The following is a 23,041-nucleotide window of genomic DNA, read 5'->3' on the forward strand; positions in this document are numbered from 1 at the left end:
TCTATGTGGTGTATACACATGTGTTGTGTTGTGTGTGTGTGGTGTTTGCTCCCTCCAGGTTCCATGGCCAAACTTCATCGTAAAAGAACTCTGTGCAATTGACATCAGGAAAGTTACCTGAATTAAGTATTTGTAAACTCTTAAAACTGTCATAGGAACTAACCCCATACTTCTCAGGTTCATATGCTGTGGGATAATCTTTAGCAAATAAAAGCTAGTTTCACTTTGGTTTAATTAAAAGAGGCATGTCTTCAAGACTTCCCACCATTTAGTATCGCGCAGACACACCACCTCTGTTCTACCCGGTCAGATAAGCTCAACTTCTCACAGAATTTGTCAGCAAGAAATACAGCGTGGAATGACGGCTCACTGTGTCTAACGTCTCACGAAGTAGTTGTAAGCAGTGTAAACATAATTATTAAGAACAAGTAAACTGGAAAGATAGAAATAGCATGAAAAGTTTTTAGGTCAACTTTAAAAAAGTTTCTCCAAATCTGAGAGAGCAATTCTGGGTGCCTGCTCTGTGCCAAATAGGACCCTGAAGCTTGTTCTTTGTGATTAACTAGGCAATGATCACAATGGTCACCGGTCGTGCGTGGCCAGGCATTATGTTGGTTGTTTGGATATCACTGGGTACTCAGCTCCTAGCCAGGCAGGGACCTCACGGTATAAAGATGAGGAAACTGATCAGAGAAGTGAATTGACTAAGAACCTTTATTGCGCTATTAAGTAGCAATACCTGAATTCACCCTTTGATGTCCATATTCTTTCTTTCACCCAGTTTCCCCTTTCTCAGTCCACTTCTATGATCTCCCCTGGACCCCAAGGGATATGGCTATTTTGTATGCTTGCAGATAGTGGAATAATGATGCATCTAGTTGTGAAAAGCTTAGCGAAAAGAAAAGAAAAGAAAAGAAAAAGAAAAGAAAAGAAAAGAAAAGAAAAGAAAAGAAAAGAAAAGAAAAGAAAAGAAAAGGTTTCTCCAAATCTCTTTGGTGATCTTAAATAAACCTTAGGTGTTTCTAAGTTAAATTAAATGATGGTCAGTCATTTACTGTCTAGGTCAATTGAAACAAAAATTGGAAGGAAGCATTAATTTCCAGGCATGGGCTTCTTTTACAGGGACACTAAGGAGACTGGGTCTATTCATAAACAAGGTGCAAACTCTGAATAAAAGTTTACCAGAAGAAAATATATGTTCATGATGAGGCAGGAGCACTCTGCTTACAGTTGTGCAGGACTAACTGTGGCAGGGGTGAGGAGGAGGGTGAGGAGGAGGGTGAGGAGGAGATGGCAGGGACCCCAGACAGGAGGCTGCTGTAACCTGCCTGCCTTCCTTCCTTCCTTCCTTCTTTCCTTTCTTCTCTTCCTCCTGCTCCTCCTGCTCCTTCTTTCTTTCTTTTCCTTTCTCCTTCTTTCTCTCTTTCTTTCTAACTTCCTCCCTCCATTCCTCCCTACCTTCCTCCTTTGTTCCTTTCTTTTTCTTTCCTCCTTTTTTCCTCTCATTTGTTTTTCTAAAATACAATCTTCCAAATAAAAAATTTCTATGATCATCTGAGTATATTAACAGTTTTGAAAGTCTCCTCTGTATTTCTGTTTATTTAAGTTATCTTAAAAAAAATTAGGCGTGTGTCTGAATAAGGGCAGAAACCTCTATCCTCTGGTCCTCTGGCACCCAGGAAGTCCCCCTGAGAACTGAAGGCACGGTGACACCATTGTCTCCGCGTCCAGCGCTGCTCCTGACAAGAACAATGTCAGTTGCGCTTCTTTGTGCTTTTTCTGCTCTTCTCTCCGGGAAGACAAGTATCTTCCCTACACTTGCCGAAGGGGCTGGAATCTCACAGTGGTGGGGGCGGTGGGGGCTTCTGCTCTTTTTCCTCCTTGACACTTGCTAGACCCTTTCTACTAAAGATTTATGGCTCACTTGAGGAAAGTGGGAAAAAATTTTCTTTGATAAATTCTTCCCATTTTTTTTTCCGGGGAGGCTGAATGGTTGTTGGACTTGTGTTCTGGGTTGACTTCCACAGGTCTCTGAATTCCTCATTCAGGGGTGTCCTGGTGGCTCAGTCGGTTGAGCATCAGACTTGGGCTCAGGTCATGCTCTCTTGTTTCACGGGTTCAAGCTCTGCATCGAGCTCTGCGCTGACAGATCAGAACCTGGAGCCTGCCCCAGATTCTGTGCCTCTCTCTCTGCCCCTCCACTGCTCACATTCTGTTCTCTTTGTCTTTCAAAATAAATAAACATTAAGAAAAAGAAAAGAATGCCTCAGACTGTTTTTGTCCTTGTCACTTTTCTCTGCTGGGGGAGGAGGAAGGCACAGACAGGCAGGAGAGGAGAGGGGAGGGGACAATCCCCAGAAGGGGTTTTCAAGAGGAAGGGAGCAGCCAATCACAAATGCCTGAGGGACTGAGGGAGAGATGGGCGGGCCCTGTTGGCACCCAGTGTCCTGAACCCCCTCCCTCTGTGGCCACATGAAGCTCAAGGCAGGGCAGCCTCCAAGAATATCCACCCTGATGTCAGTCTGGCCAGTTTCAGGTCTTATAAAAATTGCTTTGAGGCTGGTGTGGCTCACTTGCAACATAAACATGGGAAGCACCCCAAATGGCAAATCCCTCAGATGCACTTGGGATTTTGGCCTCCCCCCACCCCGCCAAAGTACACACACCCCTCAGCCTGAGCCAACACCCCGCAGGTGGCTAGTGTGGAGGCTTCCCCAGGAGTCTCCCAGGTCCCCACTGACACAGCAGTGGCGGATTCAGCCCAGGAGAAATTCATGTCCTCTTCCTGCTCTTTGTCCCTGGGACTCTCTGCCCCTGTGGCCACAGGAGGCCCTGTGAGGAGGAGGCCCCCTGAGAGCTGGCCCTGCCCCCAGAGCACAGGACCCCATTTTGTTCCTTCTCAAAACTGACTCTCATTTTTCTTATAAGAGAGTTTTGTGGGCTCTCTGAAAACATCCTAGGGCAAGAAGCTTAGTTGTAGGAGGTATGGATTTGTTAGTACTGAACTCTGAAGTCCAAAAGTAACCTCACTCTCTTAAAGTCATCTCTGTCTGACCCCCAGCACATCCTCCCTGGGTGGTCATAGTGCCATCTCTGCTATTCGGGGCCTTGCCGCCACCCCTCATTTCCTTCCTGAGGAGTGTCTAAAGAAGAGACAGGTCAGTGGAGCTTGTGCCTGAACTTAAAGCAGAAACGCCCATGCTAAGCATCTGGTCCATTTTGGCTTCTTGCCGGGACCTCACTGCTTCCTGCCAAGTCTGAAACCCATGGGGACGAGGGGCCACCTGTCTGCACGTAGCACCTGCCTTACCTCTCTGAGGTCACCCGCTCCTGCAGGAGCTGCCAGGATCAAAGTGGGAGAAGAAAGCCCATCCGCCCAGCCCCCCAGGCACCCGTCCTGCCCCCTCCCTCTGCGCAATCCTGCCAAGGGCTTCAGGCTTCCAGATAAACCAGCAAGTGGGGAAGGTTAATCTCAAACTACTTCTGTTTGTGCTTGCCACAATTCCTCCCTGAGGCCAGGAGCAAAATGGCCTGGAAACTTCTTAGAAGAAAGTGGAAGCTATTTGAGAAAGGGAGAGAGGAAAGACAAGAGTTCAGTAGATCAGCCGAGTATCCCGCTCTGTCTTTAAGTTGGATGTTCTACAAAAGGAAAGGAGGTTCTAGGGGAGCTTTCTAGCCCCCAGCAGCTGGCTGGCAGAGTCCCCTGCTTGTGTCCTTACCCCAGTGAGAGGCGAGGGCCAGCAGGGCCCCAGGTGGGGCAGAGCCCCAGGCCTGGTGGGAGCTCCCGCGAGCACTGCCGGCTGGTCTCGGAGATGCTGGGGTGTGTGTGGGACCTCGATGAAAACTTGCTGTCTACCAGCCTCACCTGTAATCTCCGGTTATCCCGACCCTGAGAGCCTGGGGAAGGCAGCTGTCCTGGGCAGCTGTCCCCGCGTCAGCCACCTGCGCTTAAAACCAGTGACACATGTAGGTCACGTTGCCCATCTTCTCATTATCTCAGAACCGCCCACTCATCCTGCTAATCATAAATATTTCACATTGTGAGATCCGTTCCCCACATACCCGCCGGGATCACAAGCCGCCCAGGGGACTGTGATTCCACCTTCTCTCCCCAGGCCCCGAACCCCAGTGACAACCTGAGCTTATCGGTGCGTACATTCCAGAGCCGACAGGTTGTGCATGTCTCACCTCCTCCCATTCTGTTTAGGAAAGCCATTAGCACTGATTTTCTTTTTCGGGATTTAAAATATTGTTCCCCACCACTTGCCTCCCACACACGTGATGCGGGGAATCACTGTACCAGAAGCAGCCTCTGGGGGAGGGGGTAGCCCTCTACGCTCTGAGTTCAGTCGTAAAGTTCAGGTCCAGTATTATGTGCTGCTCCGACATCGTGTGTAGCTTGGAAACCCAGTCTTACATTTCCCAGCTCGTTCTGGTCCTGTGGGGAAGGTTCTGTAGGGAGCCAACCCCTCACTGGAACACCTGATGTTGTTCCTGCTCATCCCCGAGTGGCAGATTTCAGGTCCCTGACAGCCATGGTATTATGTCTATGACCTGGTCACATCCTCTCTGCAAACTACAGGTCACCTAGCCTCTTCCTTCTACAGAGCCTGCCCTCCACAGTCCCTCTGTGGCCACGCTATCCGATGGGCCCGGTGTGTCATGATCTGTGTGCCGTGTCGTGTGTGGCAGTGGTGTCCTCCTGCCATGAGGATGCGTGACTAATAAAGAGTTGTCATCTCATCTGTCCCCTATCCACACAGTGTGCCTTGTCCATCTTCCTACCCGTGGTGTGGGGATCCCTCCCTCGTCAATGGGGTGATGGAGACACACACCACCTTCTTCTCCAGGGAAGAGCCCCCTCGACTCAGGCTCCTTAGACAGGGTCAGGGAGAAGCTCCAGGGAATGTGTCCCTTCAGGCTGAGCCAAGCATCTGGGTGCACTCCGTCTTCCCATCAGAGCATTTCTGAAATCACACAACCCAGAGTGCAGGAAGGAGAACCACCTGACCAATAATGTTTTTTAAGTCAATATGGTCATGGAGCCAGACTAGGGCCTGCAGAAGGCCTCTCAGAAAGCTGAGACATTCAGCAGAGCCACTTCTACAAGGTGACGTGGAGCAAAGCGGCACACGGGGAGTAGAGGGAAACCATTTCTGCTGAGGTCGCCACACACTCCAGGGACCGGTCCTTCCCAGGGGAGGTCAGAACCGGGTGGGACTGTGCTGAGCAGGGCCCATGGGTGTGCATGGTGGAGAGCTGGAGCCCACGTATGGGGGAGAGGGGCCAGCTGTGTGAACCTGGCCACATCGCTGACCCTCGGTCTTCAAATGCACAAAGTGGGAGTAACAGTACCTAGGGAGTAACAGTACTCAGGGAGGAACAGCACATAGGGAACTGGATGTAGGGGTGCGAAGGGGAGTACTCATCCAGCTCTTGTCTCAGTGGACGCTCCTGGATAAACGTTGCGTTGAGAGTAATTATCGTTACTGAAATCTTCTGGAGCCCTTCGGGCACATGGAAAATAATTATAGCTTCCTGGAATAACCTCACTGCTCTCGGGGGCTTGGCAGGCATTGGCGGGCGAGGAAGTGCAGCAGGAATGGTGGGTGTGTGAACCTACACTGATGTCTGGGCTTAAAGTACGGTCCCTCATCCAGCCTAAAGCCAAAAGCCCTGGACAGACCATCCCAGTGAAAGCCTTACGCATCCGGTACAAACTACTTGGATTTTACATTTGGCTCTTTGCCTGGGTAGGGATATGCAGCGTGACCCTCTCTCTCGAGGACTGAAGGCAGCAAGCCCCAGCCCCCCTATCTGGAGGGCCAACATCAGGGACACGGACACCATCCTGTCCCTATAGCCATGTTGGTAACACCTTTGTTACACTCTTCAATCAATTTCTTGAGATATTCAACCCTGTCATATAAAATAGGCTTACATAGATGATCCTGCCCAACTGTGGGCTGCTGTCCATATTCTGAGCTGTCTAAGCCGGGCCAGGCTAGGCTATGAAAGGTAGTAGGCTAGGTGTCTATTCAATGCCGTTTTGACTTAGGATTTTTCCAACTCAGGATGAGTTTGTCCAGAAGTAATGCGATTGGAAGTCAAGAAAAATCTGTGTTAGTTTGCTGTTGCTGCTGAAAATCATCACCACGACTTAAGTGTTTAAAGCAAAACATATGTATTTCTTAGTATTCTGGAGTTCAGAGAATCTCCTGGGGATACAATGGAGATATCAGTAGGGCTGGATCCTTCTGGGGAAAATCCTTTCCTTGCTTCTTTCAGCTTCTGGAGGCTGTGGCATTCCTTAGCTTGTGACCCCAGCACACGACCCCCACCTCTTCCTTCCCTCTCCACGTCTGACATTACTGACTGATGATCTGCCCTCCTCTGTAAGGACTCTTGTGATTACCCAAGGCCCACCCAGAAAATCCCGTGTAATGTCCCCATCTCCAGATCCTTAATGACACCTGCAAATCCTCTCTTTGCAATAAAATAACATCCGCAGATTCCAAGGATTAGGACATGGACACATTTGAAAGCCACCATGTGGGCACTATACACTGTCTTGGATACAGTACATACCATATACACCACAGACACCCACAGACACACAGTCAAACACGTGTGTGTATACTAGTATGCATATAGGTGTGTGTGCACAAATATCCATACACACATTATCTGTATTTTAAAAATGTTTTTAATTTAATGTTTATTTTTTATTTAATGTTTTTTATTTATTTTTGAGAGACAGAGAGAGACAGCACAAGCAAGGGAGAGCAGAGAGAGAAGGAGATACAGAATCTGAAGACAGGCTCCAGGCTCTGAGCTAGCTGTCAGCACAGAGCCCGATGCGGGGCTCAAACCCACAAACCTCAAGATCATGACGTCAGCTAAAGTCGGACGCTTAACCCACTGAGCCACCTAGGCACCCCCATTACCTGTATTTTTATACACATACGTCTATATAAAGATTTATTTACAGAAATTGACTCACATAATCATGGGAGTTGACAAGTCACGTGTACAGAGAGGGCAGGCCACCTCTAACCAGGACACTCAAGCTGGATTCACGCCTCAGTCTTGAGACAGAACTTCTTCTCTCCGGGAAACTGCTTTTCCCCTTCAGACCTGCCACTGACTAGGTGAGATGCACTTGCATTATTGAGGGTGATGTCTCTTCTCAAAGTCAACTGATTGTCCACGTCTACAAAATAGCTTCACAGCAACACCTGGACTAATGTTGGCCTCAGTCGCCACAAACTGTAGCCTACCCACGTTGACACATAAAACCCACCATCACTGATGCGAAGATCAATGTGTTCCATCCCGTTGGAGGCATTTTCAGCCACTGTTATTGTGGATACATTTTCCCCCTCTTCTCCCCTCCTCTCCAGAACCCCATTAGGCATCTGTTTGCAGCCTTGGTGGTGCCCCAGAGCCTCCGAGGTTCTGTTTGTTTTGTTTCTTTTCCTCAGATTGCATAGTCTCTATTGACCCAAAAAATTTTTTTTAATGTTTATTTATTTATTTAGTGAGAGAGAGAGTGCAAACAGGGGAGGGACTGAGAAAGGGAGACACAGAATTCAGGCTCTGAGGTGTCAGCACAGTGCCTGACATGGGCTTGAACCCACCAACTATGAGATCATGATCTGAGCTGAAGTCCAGTGCTTAAGTAACTGAGCCCCTCAGGTGCTCCTCTAGTGAACTTTTGAAAATTTCTGATTGTTTCCTCATCCAGTCAAATGTACCTCTGACCCCTCTTGAGATTTTTTTCATATAAGCTGACATGTAAACTCCACAATTTCCATTTGGTTATGTTTCATAATTTCTATCACCTTGTTGGTTTGCTATGTGATACGGTATTGGTTTTCTTTAGTTCTTTTTTCTTCTTAATTTTTTAACGTTTATTTTGAGAGAGAGGGAGACAAAGAATCAGAGCAAGCTCCAGGCTCTGAGCTGTTAGCACAGAGCCTGATGCAGGGCTCAAACCCACGAACCACAGATCATTCCCTGAGCTGAAGTTGGATGCTCAACCGACTAAAGGCACTCCATCCTTCAGTTCTTGAACATGGCCACAGTGGCTGCTCGGCCGTCTTGGTTAAACGTGACATCAGACTGTCTCAGAAGAAGTTTCTCTTCCTGCAGCTTTATTGAGGGAGAATTGACCATAAAAATTATGTATATTTAAGGGGTACAATGTAATGATGTCATATACACGTATATTGTGAAAAGATTGCCACATCAAGCTAATTAATCACTCCACACAGGTACCATTGGCATGTGTGGTGAGGACACGTTCGATTTGCAAGTGCCAAGTGTCAAGTACACAGCACCATGTTCCCTATGGTCACCATGCCTACACGGGATCCTCAGAACTCAGGCCTCTTGGAACTGAGCCTTTGAACCCTTTGACCCACACTTCCCCCACACCCCATCATACACAGATTCTATGACCATTTCCTGCCTGAATGTGGGTCACATGTTCTTGCTTTGATGCCTCAAAGATTTGGGATGAAACTGGATACTTTAGGTAAAGTATTGTAGCAACTCTGAATATGGATTCCTGCTCTGCCCCCGCCCTCCCAGGGCTTTTGGTTGTTGTTGTCTTGACTGTACTCAGTGACTTGCCTGGATGATTTGAGTGAGGTTGACTTTCCTGCAGTGGAAACGTCCGCATTCTCCCCTCAGAGGGACAGCCGTGTGCCTGCCCCCTGTCACCCGGGACCCTTCCAGGAGGTCCCTTTCCCTCTTCCCTCTGTTAGGCTCCTGGCCTCTGTGGCTTCAAGTAAACTGGGAGGCCCCTCTAATTACTGGTTAATGGCTATGTGCTTTCAAGAAGGCCCTGGGGCAGAGAGACAGCTCCCCAGTTTGAATTTGCTGGATGGCTTCAGGGCTATTTCCAGAGATTTGAAATGATGGTTTAATAAGTATTTTTTCACCAGTTGTGAGTGTTTCCCTGGTGTAGTGAGGGGGGGTGTGCAGATCTGATGACAGCGTTCTGGAAAGGAATTCTGCCCTCACTGTAATCCAGCATCCCAAATAAATAAGAAAAGGTTATTAAAAAAAAAAAGAAAGAAATAGTGGGGGCACCTGGGTGGCTCAGTTGATTGAGTATCTGACTTCAGTTCAAGCCATGATCTCATGGTTTGTGAGTTCAAGTTCCATGTTGGGCTCTCTGCTATCAGGTCAGAGCCTGCTTTGGATCCTTCACTCGCCTCTCTCTCTGCACCTCTTCACTCATGAACTCTCTCTCAAAAATAAACAGTTAAGTTTTAAAAAGAAAGAGTGAGATTTAAAAACAAAAACAATAATAATAAGAAAAACCAACTACCGGTTTCTTGTAGCATAATACTTAAAGACTTGGGGAGAAATATTTTGTTCTGCTCCACTTTGTCCTAACAGGACAAAACAACGCAGATATGCTTCATTTCCAAGAACTGAGTCAACACCACCACCAAAATCTATTGTGTTCTCTTGTGTTGTGGCCTGCACTTTACAAAAGTCTAAGCAAGCATTTATTTCTCTGTGTTTATTGAATGAATAGGAAAGAATCTTTAAAAGGGTAAGTATCTTGATTCCAACAGTACCTCGACACTTCCCTTAAATATGGCAAACTTCCTTAGAATGGAACATACTCCCTAAGTCACTTGAATTTCCCAAATTCTTAAATCATGTAATCAGTTTATATTATTCCACTGAGACTGGGAATTTGAGATATAAATGAGTGATGCCTTCTTACCCACCTTGGCTCCCTGACGTAGGCCTGCAGAGGGAGCAGGGCCAGCATTGCTGGGGGGCAGGCAGGGCCCGGGCTCCTCAGGCACTGTGTCCACTCTGTGTCCAGGGAAGGGCAGCTTCGCCGGGCTGTCATTGGCTGCTCCCCTAGCCCGGACTTATAAAGCCCGAGTCCTCGGAGGCTCTGGATGCCTGCGGTTTTGCCTTGTTCTGCCAGTCGTCTGCGGGGAGAGATCACACGGAGAGATGGTTCAACGCCTGCTGTTGCTGCTGCTGGTCCTGTCCTCGCAGCTGGGCTTCCTTCACGGTGAGGCCCCGGGGAGCACAGGGGAGGGCAATGAGGAACCTGGGTCTGGTGAGTAGTGATTCCAAGCTCCAGGTGTGAACACTCTTTCTGACTCTCTCTCTGCCAGCCTGTCATGAGTAGACATAACAGGTAAGGTTACTACGTGAATTACCATTGAACTGGGGACATCTGGCTTTTGTAGGGATGCATGTCTATGTCTTTCTGCTTGTACCTTTGTTCTTCTTCGAGTTAAACACTTTTCAGGCTGAGATGTGCTGGTATTCCCTTCTTTGAAAACCTTAAGATTTCAATCCTTGGGTCATCCTGTGGAATCAGGATGGTCCCTCACCCCAAATGGGGTTCAGATGTCAGGACACATGACGCCACGTGGCACCCAGAGGGAATGACAAGGGTATCCACTTGCCTACTGAGGCTTTCTGGGGAGAGCAAGGCCTGAGTCCCACTTGCATTTCAATGGCCAACGAGCAGAGAAGGGAGACTGCCTCGGGATCTACATGGAACTTGGGAGAGGACAGGGGAGGGTTCCCGGATGCAGCAAGGTCCGTATGGTTGGAACCTCCCTCTCACCCCATGCCAATGCAGAAGCCCCAGGGCCTGGGGGTGGTGCAGAAGGGATGAAACTGGAGAGCTGTCAGAGGTCAACCATCAAAAAATGACGCCAGACATGTTATATGCAGGAACAAATTCGGGTTCAATACCACTGTGGGACACTTAGATTGAATCACAAATTAGTTATTCGAAGGCTTAATCATTTTCCTCCACTGCTCGCTGACAAGCAGCAGGGGCAAAGCTTGCTGAAAACAATGCGGGTTTCAAATCGCCTTCAATGCAAACTTTATGAACTCGGTTATTCCAGTTGTGTGTGTACACATACTTATTAGAAATCATTTCGACTTGTCGTACATATACCTACACACACACACACACACACACACACACTACAACAGTGGTTCAAACACAATTAGATACAATCAACGTGTTTTGTCATCACACGATCACCGCAAAAGAACTGATTTTATGTTCACCATGAGCATTAGCACTGAATGTATAATGGCACTCACAGAGTCGGATGTGTCACCTTCTACAGACACATGTGTACAGCTGTTGGTGACCCCATTGGTTGACTGGAGAGTGGGATGATCACTGGCAGCATTGGTTTGCAATGTTCTCCGTCTGCAAGTGGTGTCAGCCTATTAGCAGTCTACGTTCCTTTCCTGGCATGTGCACGAGAAGACTCTGAATAAAAAATATGCCAAATTGAGGCACCCGGATGGCTCAGTCAGTTAGGGATCTGACTCTTAATGTAGGCTCTGGAGCGGTCTATCAGTCGTGGGATCCAGCCCTGCATCCGGCTCTGTGCTGTGCCTGGAAGCTGCTTAAGATTCTCTCTCTCCCTCTTCCCTCTCCCACTCGGGTTTCTCTCTCTCACTGTTAAAAAAAAAAGTTGATGGAATTCCAAAAACACTCATTCGGGGGATATGAAAATTCATCATCCTGATGTGTGTTCCCCCAGAAGCTATTCTAAGGGACAGAAATGAGTACAAATCATTTGTCCTGAAAGTGATCCCAGGAAACACCAGCAGGGGAGGGGGGACGTGAGGCACCGAGGGGAACAGATGATAGAAGACACATCCGGATGCAAGGTGAGCACATGGAGCCCAGTGAAGCCAGGAAGTGGTGGAGGACAGTGCAGAGCAGGCCACCAGCTGTCCCAGAGCAAGTGCGAGAGAGCTGGAGTATTTACCCACTGGTTGCCTGCCCGCTCCTGGGAGAGGGCTCCAGGGCTGTGTCTCTGCAGGACCCCAGCAGCCCCTGTGCAAGGTGAGTGTGCCCCTTAGGCCCCAGTCAGAGTCAGGTGTGTGTCCCGGGGGCCTTCAGCACCTGTAGGGGATGGCAGAGGCCACGAGCAGGGACAGGCCCACCGCAGCCCCTCCGCTGACTGTTGGCTTCATTCCCACTTCCCTTCTTGGCCATCTGGCCTGGGGCCTCTTTCATGCTTTGCTGCTTAAAGTGCATCCTCTGCCCAGCGGTCAGAGCCTGCTCACAACACGTGACCCCTTCATGTTACTCCCCACTCTTAACCCTCTGATGGCCTCCTCTCGAGACTAAAATACCAGTTCTTATGGTGGCCTGAGCCTGTCCTGTCCAATGAAATATAAGGCAGCTAGCTACGTATGTAATTTTGAATTTCTGAGCAGAGGTATTCAAAAAATAAGAAATGTGTGGAGTCATATTAATCATGTATTTTATTTGCCCTAAAATATCTGAAATATTACCAGTTGCATGTAATCAATGTTGCACTTACGCATCAGCATTTAAAGAATTTTTTTGTACTCCCTGTTGGAAATCCACTTAGGGCCCATCAATTTGCCCTTTGTTTTTTTGGGGTTTTTTTTGTTTTTTTAGATACAAAAACGTGCTTTTGGTATAGCACAGGGACAGCCCCATGGCCAGAAAGAGCTGCACAGAGATTGAGAGGACTGACTGATTATGTACTTTCTAGTTAGGGTGTGAGGGATGGCTTAGTCCCCAAGGAATCTGTACGTGTAAGGGCAAGGTGTCCAGGACCTTGGAGGGCTAGTTGTCGTTAAGCCAAGGCTGCTTTTAGTGTTGTCTCAGAAAACATTAGTCACCAGACCCTTCCAATGTGTACCAGTTGGGCCACGTGTTTGCAAGGTGACTGCTAACATATATCCTGAGGGGTGAGGAGTTGACAACGGTTATCAGAGGAACTAACAGTAACAAGAGCAAAGCTATGGTAGTAAAACACTAAAGGAAGTCGTTGAGGGACCTGTAGGAGCCTCGGGAATTCTGCCCGGCAATGTGAGCACAGCAAAGTCCAGCCTCTGTTCATTTCTTCCATCATTTTTCCCCTGAGTAACCTTGACCTTTAAATCATTAAGGTTGCTGAGGACGAAAGGTCTCATCTTCTGTAACTGCTTCCTACTGAACAGGGGTGTAGACAGGTCCCTCCCTGTGGGTCAGGGTGGGTCGGCTGAGAATCCAATGGGACTCACGCAGGCCGAGGCAGCCATGTCTGGAGTTGATAACATAGGAGAGCCTCCTGGAGTAGAAAGGCTCGTGTGCCGGCCTGAAGTTGCGGCCGTGAAGGGGTCTCGGCACCAGGCCCAGAGACACCGGGGGAAAAACAGCAAAACAGGCTTGAAATATCAAGAGGAAAAGGAAGCCCCAGTCAGAGTCCTGGGCTGGCCTGCCAACACGCTGGGGCCCCTGTGGGACCAGTCACCCTGCACACGCCCAGCAGCCACGACGGCGGGGCCCCGAGTGGCTGCTGCAGCCCCGAGAGGAGCCCATCGCATCTGGCCCCTGGGGCCTCTTCAGTCTCACTTCCCCAGTCCGCCAGCCTTTCCCCTTCCTCTCCCCGTGCTGCCCTTCTCCTTCCTAGAACCGGACGAACCGATTTTCTCTCCTTGACTTTGCCCTTGCCCGCGTGTCTTCCCGGAACCAGTGTCCCAACGTCTCCCAGGTGTTTTAGAGTCAGCTTGTTTTTCTTCCAGTTCTCATGTTTGAGCTAAGCGACCTCTCCGAGCAGTCCTGAGCCCCTGGCTGAGGGAACAGTCTGACTTCCTCCCACCCCAAAGGTCACGTTCACTCAGGCCCCCATTCTTCCTCTGTCACCAGGACCCAAAGTTTCTCCCTTGTCTTCTGTCAGTCACGCCCCTTATTTATTTGTTGACTCAAGGGCTCAAGGGCATAAGTGGCCTGCATGTTTCCTTTCTCTCTCCTGTCACTCTGTTGCCAGCATCTGCGAGAGCGTCTTGCACATAGCAGGTGCTCGCATTTGCAGAGTGAAGGTGGGGCGAGCTGCTGCCCATGCTCAGGCTAGAGAAGAGTGAGGAGCTGGGGCTGCGGGCCAGACATCTGCAGGTACCCCCCGCAGCTCCCTGCCCCCCTCCCTCTCATCCTTTCCTCAGCCCTCACTGGCTTGTCTCCTTCCCTCCTAATCCTCCCCTATCCTCCTGCGTCCCTGCGAGTAGATGGGGATCCTGTCTGTACTCACCTGTGCCTCCTCCGAGGTGTGTCCCAAGCACCCAGAAGTCTTCTGCTGGGAGGACTTGTGCCTTCCAGTCACAATGTGTGCTTTGCACACAAAGGACGGAGGAAAGTCTCTGAATTGCGATGAGACCAGAGATGCTTGTGCAGCACCCATAGCAGCTGAACAAGGGCCAGGTGAATGTGTTCCTTTGCTCTAGAGGCTGTCTGCAGGGGGCTGTCCTGCTCACTGTGGTCTGATGGAGCAAGGAGGGAAGACCCCTCCAGCTGCCCGACCCGAACCCGCACATCACTGAGGTCCCTGAGTGAGGTTGGGGATGGGCCAGGGAAGAGGTCGCCTCCACCATCAGGACGCAGCACAGACCCCATCATCACAATTCACACTAGAGGAGCCTGAGATGTGGACCCTCCAAGGACAAGCAGATACGACCCCTCTTAAGGGCTCCCTAAGTGAGGCCCGGGACAGGCCTCCGGACACAGGTATGGCTCCGGCGGCCACACACAGGAGAGCGGTGGTCAATAGTCATTCTGCGTTTTCTTCCCTTGCCCTCTTTTTTGTCAAGAAGCTAAAACCCTGAACCTAAAAACACCGCTAACACTTTAAATTCTTTTCCCATTTCATTTTGCTGTTGTTTTCGTTGTTTGATGAGTGCTGCCTCAGGCTAAGATTGGATTTGCTGGCTCTTTGCTTTGGTAAAGTCATTCCCCAAATGTGAAAATTAGTCTTTCACATCTAATAGGAAATTCACCGGGAGGAGAACTCATTAGCCTGGTTGGGTCAAATGTCTACCATGTTTACAGTCAACTCAGACCAGAGTCTTATAAGGGTCACATGGTTTGGCCTTTGAGGTGGTGTGTCTACACCCACCACCCAACCCAGGGCAAGTTGTGGGTCTGTGACAAAGCCACGCTATTGCCATCCTAAGACCATTACCAGGTGATGACCTCAGTGATAACCCGTCTTTTCTGAGGAGGGAATCTTCATGAGTCAATGAAACTCCCTGTGGATGCAAACGCTACCTCCATACAAGTGTCCGGAGTCATCAGAAGGCGTGGCTCAGTGTCAGAGGATGGACAGGCAACTGAATCAATGAGTGTCAGCTGTCCCCTGCTGAGCCTGACCAGAACTGGGGTGCACAGCTAATGACTCCGCTCCACCCCCAGCATCAGAACCCATGAATGTCTTCCATGCGTACAGAGGAGCCCTGGAACAAAGGGGTTTGGGGGGCATGCCAGGGTCCTAATGATGAAGGACAGCGGTGAGATTGCTGACTCTGTCCTGCCCTCATGGATGGCTTTGCATCGAAAGCGTTCAGAGGCGCCCACCCCAAATACATCATTTGACATAGGATTATTTGAGCTGAAAGCAATGTCTGAAAGGCAGAGACAGGAAAAACTCTCTGGCCTCTTAAGGAGGCCAGCTGGCAGCCTTGAGGATCGACATAACAGGTGGCCCTTCCACTCCTTTCCCATATATTTACCTTCCCACATTTTGCCGTCTGTGAAGGTGTAAACCCCTTTTCTTTTCTTTTATCACTTCGCAACAAAGTGGGTCTTCTTTGTTAAGGTGCTGTGGAAGTGCCAGTTTTATCGATCACTCGAGTCACCCGTCACTGGTTACGCCCATGCACACAGGTGACTGATGCTGGTGTCGACACGCTCTGTTTGGTTTTCCTCTTCTTCTTTGTTTTTATTTTATTTTATTATTTTTTAAAATGCTTTTATTTATTTTTGAGAGAGAGAGGGACAGCGTGAGCAGCGGAGGGTCAGAGAGAGAAGGAGTCACAGAATCTGAAGCAGGCTCCAGGCTCTGAGTTAGCTGTCAGCACAGAGCCGGACTCGGGGCTCGAACCCATGAACCATGAAATCATGACCTGAGCCGAAGTTGGCTGCTTAACCGACTGAGCCATCCAGGCGCCCCTTTTAATTTTTTTTAAATACACGTGGCACAAAGACATGCCAGCTTCTTTCTTTTTTAATCATTTATTTATTTTGAGAGAAAGAGCGAGTGGGGGGGGAGGGGAGCAGAGAGAGAGAGAATCCCAAGCAGGCTCTGCACTGTCAGTGCAGAGCATGATGTGGGGCTTGATCTCATGAACCTTGAGATCATGACCTGAGTTGAGCTCAAGAGTCAGATGCCCAACTGACTGAGCCACCCACGTCCCCTTGGCTTCCCTCTTCTTAATCTGCCACTAGAGGCATCCAAGGGGTTCCTCCCTATGGAGTCCTGGAGCCACAAGCAGAAGTGGAGAGAGGAGCTGTCACCACAAAGTGAAGAGTGGCCAGGGCAGGGCTCACAGGTGCAGACACTTATTACCAGTGCTGCTTGGTCTCCCTCAGGACAGCATGCGAGGGGGATTCTGGGGACCAGTGCCACTCCTGTGGGTTGGCTCCGTGGGGAGAATGAGGACACGACCTTCCTCCACGACACAGGCATACTAGGGTTCCTGGGGTGGCGGACACAGCAAGAGAGCTCTGAGACCCCTGGAGCACCACTGAGGAAACGACGAGGGAAACTAAAAGAAAAAGACTGCGTGTCACAGACAGGCTCATGAGACGTGCTGGTCTCAGTCTCCATGTAGGGGAGACTGAAAGGGTGAGAGCAGAATATTGGTCAGATCAGAAATATTTTACTTTTAATCAGTATATGGTGCTCTGCAGTCCTCATCTGCTGGATTATTCTTTCCTTCGTAACAGGGGTCAAATGTGGGGGCAAACTAAGGAATCTAATGAGAGGGGCAACATGGGGAGCAGGGTGGGGGTAGGGGGAGGGAACCAGACTCCTTCCACTGTGTTCATCAGACCATCAGAATCTTCTTTTGGGCACATGAGATTGCAAGATCACCTTTCTTGCAATTTGTTTGGTGTCAGGTGATAGCGGAATGTGGGCAAAAATTGTGTACAACACTTTGAGCTCTGGCCCCGTGAATCTCCATGCTCATGTCATTTCTGTAGCACCTTTGGAGACTACGTAAAGATGGCAGCATTAAAAGTTGAAAGGAGCTGGGACCCCTAAATAATCACCACCACTTCATTGAACTGCTCCTTGGGTTAGCAATCATGTTTTATTGTTTTAGGACACCCACATTTGAGAGATTTTTGTTACAGCAGCTCACATACACCGACTAATGCATCATTTAAGGCCACCTCATATTCTATCCTTTCCCACATCTGAGGACTCTCCCTCTTCCTTCTGCCTGCTGCCTCCAGAACCACCCAGAATCACAAACCCCAGACGTTGCCTTTGTAAAGTGAAAATCAGTGATTTGTGGAAGAAGGGCATGCCTGGACCCACCAATGCCCACCACTCTTCACCCGAGTCTGATTTTAAAGAGTAGAGGATGTACAATGAGGAAGAGAAAAGGCCTAGTTTGCGACTTCTCCCCATAGGGAACCTGTATTCAGAGCACAGTAGTCCTACAGCTCTTGAGAGTTGAAAGGTAGGTTGAGTCAGCTTTATCCACCAGCTCAGGGCAAAGCAAGGCCCCATCTTTAGAACTTGTTGCAGAAAGGTGAGTCATCACAACATTTCTCCTCCAAAGTAACAGCCGGGTTAAAGAGCGCCAAAGGATAACACACGCTGCTACAACCTTGGTATCCGTATGAAAGGGTGCCATCTACAGAGAGGTGGAGAAGAGAGCACATGAGACCTTGAAGCCTGGCTGCAGACCCGTGGCTGTGGGGGCAGCATGCTCTGGGAATCAGTGCTCAGTAAATACTGCTGAATGAACAAGCGGATCTTTGCATCAACAAATAAGTCAAGCAATGAGGATAAGATGGAAACTTCCATCAAGGGCTCCTGCTCTGCCTCCCAAAATTGAGATAATTGAGAGAGGGCCCCCTTGTGTGCTTTGTGGGAAAGCTCTGGGGGCTCTAGGTCCTAGGGCTCAATTTTTCCCCACAAAGGAGAGGGCAGGAAGGGGTGAATAGAAGTTGCCCTAATACCCTCCCCACTCCTCTCCCCTCACATCTGCTTCTGGTTACACAAAACTCTACCGCACTCAGGTCAGGGTCAGTGGAATTGTAGCAGCCTTTCCTGTGACCCCAGGAGCTAACAGAAGATGCCATCTTCTTCTCTTACAGGTGCTGGGCCAATCAGGGGCCACAGGCAGCTGTGTACCAGAACCACATGACAGAGCTTCACAGGCTTGGTGTCCAACAAAAATCAACCCCTGTTTATACTGCTGCTACTCCCAGGGTTCTGAAGGTCCCAGTTCCCTGAGTCCTGGAGTCACTTGCCTTGACCTGGGGGCTGTAGCTCCACTGGTCCCATGGGGGATTCATACCACTCCTAACCCTGGACCTCCACCAGTCCTGGCACCAGACTTCGTGTGAAGGGCACAGAGGGGACTTGTCAGGACACACCTACCTTCGTAGACCTTCCTCAGGAAGCACCGCTGGCTGCCTCGCGTCTCGCAGACACCTTCCTTGGTCACGCAAACCCCGCTGGCATTGACTCGTGAACACTGGAAACATGGTAGAGCTGGAAAGTCAAAACCCACAGAATGAGCCTTGGCCACTTCTGCCTCCCAGCTGATCAGCAGGGAGCACCCTCTCTGGGCCACATGCAGCCTGGACGGTGGCCAGTCCCCAGGCCTGAGGAGATTTCTGGGTGCTTGGGACACACCTCGGAGAAGGCACAGGTGAGTACAGACAGGATCCCCATCTACTCGCAGGGACGCAGGAGGATAGGGGAGGATTAGGAGGGAAGGAGACAAGCCAGTGAGGGCTGAGGAAAGGATGAGAGGGAGGGGGGCAGGGAGCTGCGGGGGGTACCTGCAGATGTCTGGCCCGCAGCCCCAGCTCCTCACTCTTCTCTAGCCTGAGCATGGGCAGCAGCTCGCCCCACCTTCACTCTGCAAATGCGAGCACCTGCTATGTGCAAGACGCTCTCGCAGATGCTGGCAACAGAGTGACAGGAGAGAGAAAGGAAACATGCAGGCCACTTATGCCCTTGAGCCCTTGAGTCAACAAATAAATAAGGGGCGTGACTGACAGAAGACAAGGGAGAACTTTGGGTCCTGGTGACAGAGGAAGAATGGGGGCCTGAGTGAACGTGACCTTTGGGGTGGGAGGAAGTCAGACTGTTCCCTCAGCCAGGGGCTCAGGACTGCTCGGAGAGGTCGCTTAGCTCAAACATGAGAACTGGAAGAAAAACAAGCTGACTCTAAAACACCTGGGAGACGTTGGGACACTGGTTCCGGGAAGACACGCGGGCAAGGGCAAAGTCAAGGAGAGAAAATCGGTTCGTCCGGTTCTAGGAAGGAGAAGGGCAGCACGGGGAGAGGAAGGGGAAAGGCTGGCGGACTGGGGAAGTGAGACTGAAGAGGCCCCAGGGGCCAGATGCGATGGGCTCCTCTCGGGGCTGCAGCAGCCACTCGGGGCCCCGCCGTCGTGGCTGCTGGGCGTGTGCAGGGTGACTGGTCCCACAGGGGCCCCAGCGTGTTGGCAGGCCAGCCCAGGACTCTGACTGGGGCTTCCTTTTCCTCTTGATATTTCAAGCCTGTTTTGCTGTTTTTCCCCCGGTGTCTCTGGGCCTGGTGCCGAGACCCCTTCACGGCCGCAACTTCAGGCCGGCACACGAGCCTTTCTACTCCAGGAGGCTCTCCTATGTTATCAACTCCAGACATGGCTGCCTCGGCCTGCGTGAGTCCCATTGGATTCTCAGCCGACCCACCCTGACCCACAGGGAGGGACCTGTCTACACCCCTGTTCAGTAGGAAGCAGTTACAGAAGATGAGACCTTTCGTCCTCAGCAACCTTAATGATTTAAAGGTCAAGGTTACTCAGGGGAAAAATGATGGAAGAAATGAACAGAGGCTGGACTTTGCTGTGCTCACATTGCCGGGCAGAATTCCCGAGGCTCCTACAGGTCCCTCAACGACTTCCTTTAGTGTTTTACTACCATAGCTTTGCTCTTGTTACTGTTAGTTCCTCTGATAACCGTTGTCAACTCCTCACCCCTCAGGATATATGTTAGCAGTCACCTTGCAAACACGTGGCCCAACTGGTACACATTGGAAGGGTCTGGTGACTAATGTTTTCTGAGACAACACTAAAAGCAGCCTTGGCTTAACGACAACTAGCCCTCCAAGGTCCTGGACACCTTGCCCTTACACGTACAGATTCCTTGGGGACTAAGCCATCCCTCACACCCTAACTAGAAAGTACATAATCAGTCAGTCCTCTCAATCTCTGTGCAGCTCTTTCTGGCCATGGGGCTGTCCCTGTGCTATACCAAAAGCACGTTTTTGTATCTAAAAAAACAAAAAAAACCCCAAAAAAACAAAGGGCAAATTGATGGGCCCTAAGTGGATTTCCAACAGGGAGTACAAAAAAATTCTTTAAATGCTGATGCGTAAGTGCAACATTGATTACATGCAACTGGTAATATTTCAGATATTTTAGGGCAAATAAAATACATGATTAATATGACTCCACACATTTCTTATTTTTTGAATACCTCTGCTCAGAAATTCAAAATTACATACGTAGCTAGCTGCCTTATATTTCATTGGACAGGACAGGCTCAGGCCACCATAAGAACTGGTATTTTAGTCTCGAGAGGAGGCCATCAGAGGGTTAAGAGTGGGGAGTAACATGAAGGGGTCACGTGTTGTGAGCAGGCTCTGACCGCTGGGCAGAGGATGCACTTTAAGCAGCAAAGCATGAAAGAGGCCCCAGGCCAGATGGCCAAGAAGGGAAGTGGGAATGAAGCCAACAGTCAGCGGAGGGGCTGCGGTGGGCCTGTCCCTGCTCGTGGCCTCTGCCATCCCCTACAGGTGCTGAAGGCCCCCGGGACACACACCTGACTCTGACTGGGGCCTAAGGGGCACACTCACCTTGCACAGGGGCTGCTGGGGTCCTGCAGAGACACAGCCCTGGAGCCCTCTCCCAGGAGCGGGCAGGCAACCAGTGGGTAAATACTCCAGCTCTCTCGCACTTGCTCTGGGACAGCTGGTGGCCTGCTCTGCACTGTCCTCCACCACTTCCTGGCTTCACTGGGCTCCATGTGCTCACCTTGCATCCGGATGTGTCTTCTATCATCTGTTCCCCTCGGTGCCTCACGTCCCCCCTCCCCTGCTGGTGTTTCCTGGGATCACTTTCAGGACAAATGATTTGTACTCATTTCTGTCCCTTAGAATAGCTTCTGGGGGAACACACATCAGGATGATGAATTTTCATATCCCCCGAATGAGTGTTTTTGGAATTCCATCAACTTTTTTTTTTAACAGTGAGAGAGAGAAACCCGAGTGGGAGAGGGAAGAGGGAGAGAGAGAATCTTAAGCAGCTTCCAGGCACAGCACAGAGCCGGATGCAGGGCTGGATCCCACGACTGATAGACCGCTCCAGAGCCTACATTAAGAGTCAGATCCCTAACTGACTGAGCCATCCGGGTGCCTCAATTTGGCATATTTTTTATTCAGAGTCTTCTCGTGCACATGCCAGGAAAGGAACGTAGACTGCTAATAGGCTGACACCACTTGCAGACGGAGAACATTGCAAACCAATGCTGCCAGTGATCATCCCACTCTCCAGTCAACCAATGGGGTCACCAACAGCTGTACACATGTGTCTGTAGAAGGTGACACATCCGACTCTGTGAGTGCCATTATACATTCAGTGCTAATGCTCATGGTGAACATAAAATCAGTTCTTTTGCGGTGATCGTGTGATGACAAAACACGTTGATTGTATCTAATTGTGTTTGAACCACTGTTGTAGTGTGTGTGTGTGTGTGTGTGTGTGTGTAGGTATATGTACGACAAGTCGAAATGATTTCTAATAAGTATGTGTACACACACAACTGGAATAACCGAGTTCATAAAGTTTGCATTGAAGGCGATTTGAAACCCGCATTGTTTTCAGCAAGCTTTGCCCCTGCTGCTTGTCAGCGAGCAGTGGAGGAAAATGATTAAGCCTTCGAATAACTAATTTGTGATTCAATCTAAGTGTCCCACAGTGGTATTGAACCCGAATTTGTTCCTGCATATAACATGTCTGGCGTCATTTTTTGATGGTTGACCTCTGACAGCTCTCCAGTTTCATCCCTTCTGCACCACCCCCAGGCCCTGGGGCTTCTGCATTGGCATGGGGTGAGAGGGAGGTTCCAACCATACGGACCTTGCTGCATCCGGGAACCCTCCCCTGTCCTCTCCCAAGTTCCATGTAGATCCCGAGGCAGTCTCCCTTCTCTGCTCGTTGGCCATTGAAATGCAAGTGGGACTCAGGCCTTGCTCTCCCCAGAAAGCCTCAGTAGGCAAGTGGATACCCTTGTCATTCCCTCTGGGTGCCACGTGGCGTCATGTGTCCTGACATCTGAACCCCATTTGGGGTGAGGGACCATCCTGATTCCACAGGATGACCCAAGGATTGAAATCTTAAGGTTTTCAAAGAAGGGAATACCAGCACATCTCAGCCTGAAAAGTGTTTAACTCGAAGAAGAACAAAGGTACAAGCAGAAAGACATAGACATGCATCCCTACAAAAGCCAGATGTCCCCAGTTCAATGGTAATTCACGTAGTAACCTTACCTGTTATGTCTACTCATGACAGGCTGGCAGAGAGAGAGTCAGAAAGAGTGTTCACACCTGGAGCTTGGAATCACTACTCACCAGACCCAGGTTCCTCATTGCCCTCCCCTGTGCTCCCCGGGGCCTCACCGTGAAGGAAGCCCAGCTGCGAGGACAGGACCAGCAGCAGCAACAGCAGGCGTTGAACCATCTCTCCGTGTGATCTCTCCCCGCAGACGACTGGCAGAACAAGGCAAAACCGCAGGCATCCAGAGCCTCCGAGGACTCGGGCTTTATAAGTCCGGGCTAGGGGAGCAGCCAATGACAGCCCGGCGAAGCTGCCCTTCCCTGGACACAGAGTGGACACAGTGCCTGAGGAGCCCGGGCCCTGCCTGCCCCCCAGCAATGCTGGCCCTGCTCCCTCTGCAGGCCTACGTCAGGGAGCCAAGGTGGGTAAGAAGGC

The 23,041-nt window shown here is 50.0% G+C and overlaps 1 protein-coding gene across 1 annotated transcript; it reads right to left on the reverse strand.

Annotated features, from left to right (window-relative positions):
- Positions 1-17,110: 17,110 nt before the first annotated feature.
- On the reverse strand, positions 17,111-22,832 carry LOC115271718 (secreted seminal-vesicle Ly-6 protein 1-like). The gene is made up of 3 exons (XM_029914644.1): positions 22,729-22,832; positions 18,435-18,548; positions 17,111-17,682 (listed from the first exon to the last, which is right to left on the reverse strand). The coding sequence occupies exons 1-3, from the start codon at positions 22,787-22,789 to the stop codon at positions 17,558-17,560; spliced, it is 300 nt and encodes a 99-aa protein (XP_029770504.1). The 5' UTR covers positions 22,790-22,832; the 3' UTR covers positions 17,111-17,557.
- Positions 22,833-23,041: the final 209 nt, after the last annotated feature.

This window comes from Suricata suricatta, chromosome 11 (genome assembly GCF_006229205.1).
Source record: "Suricata suricatta isolate VVHF042 chromosome 11, meerkat_22Aug2017_6uvM2_HiC, whole genome shotgun sequence".
NCBI classification, from domain to species: Eukaryota; Metazoa; Chordata; class Mammalia; order Carnivora; family Herpestidae; genus Suricata; species Suricata suricatta.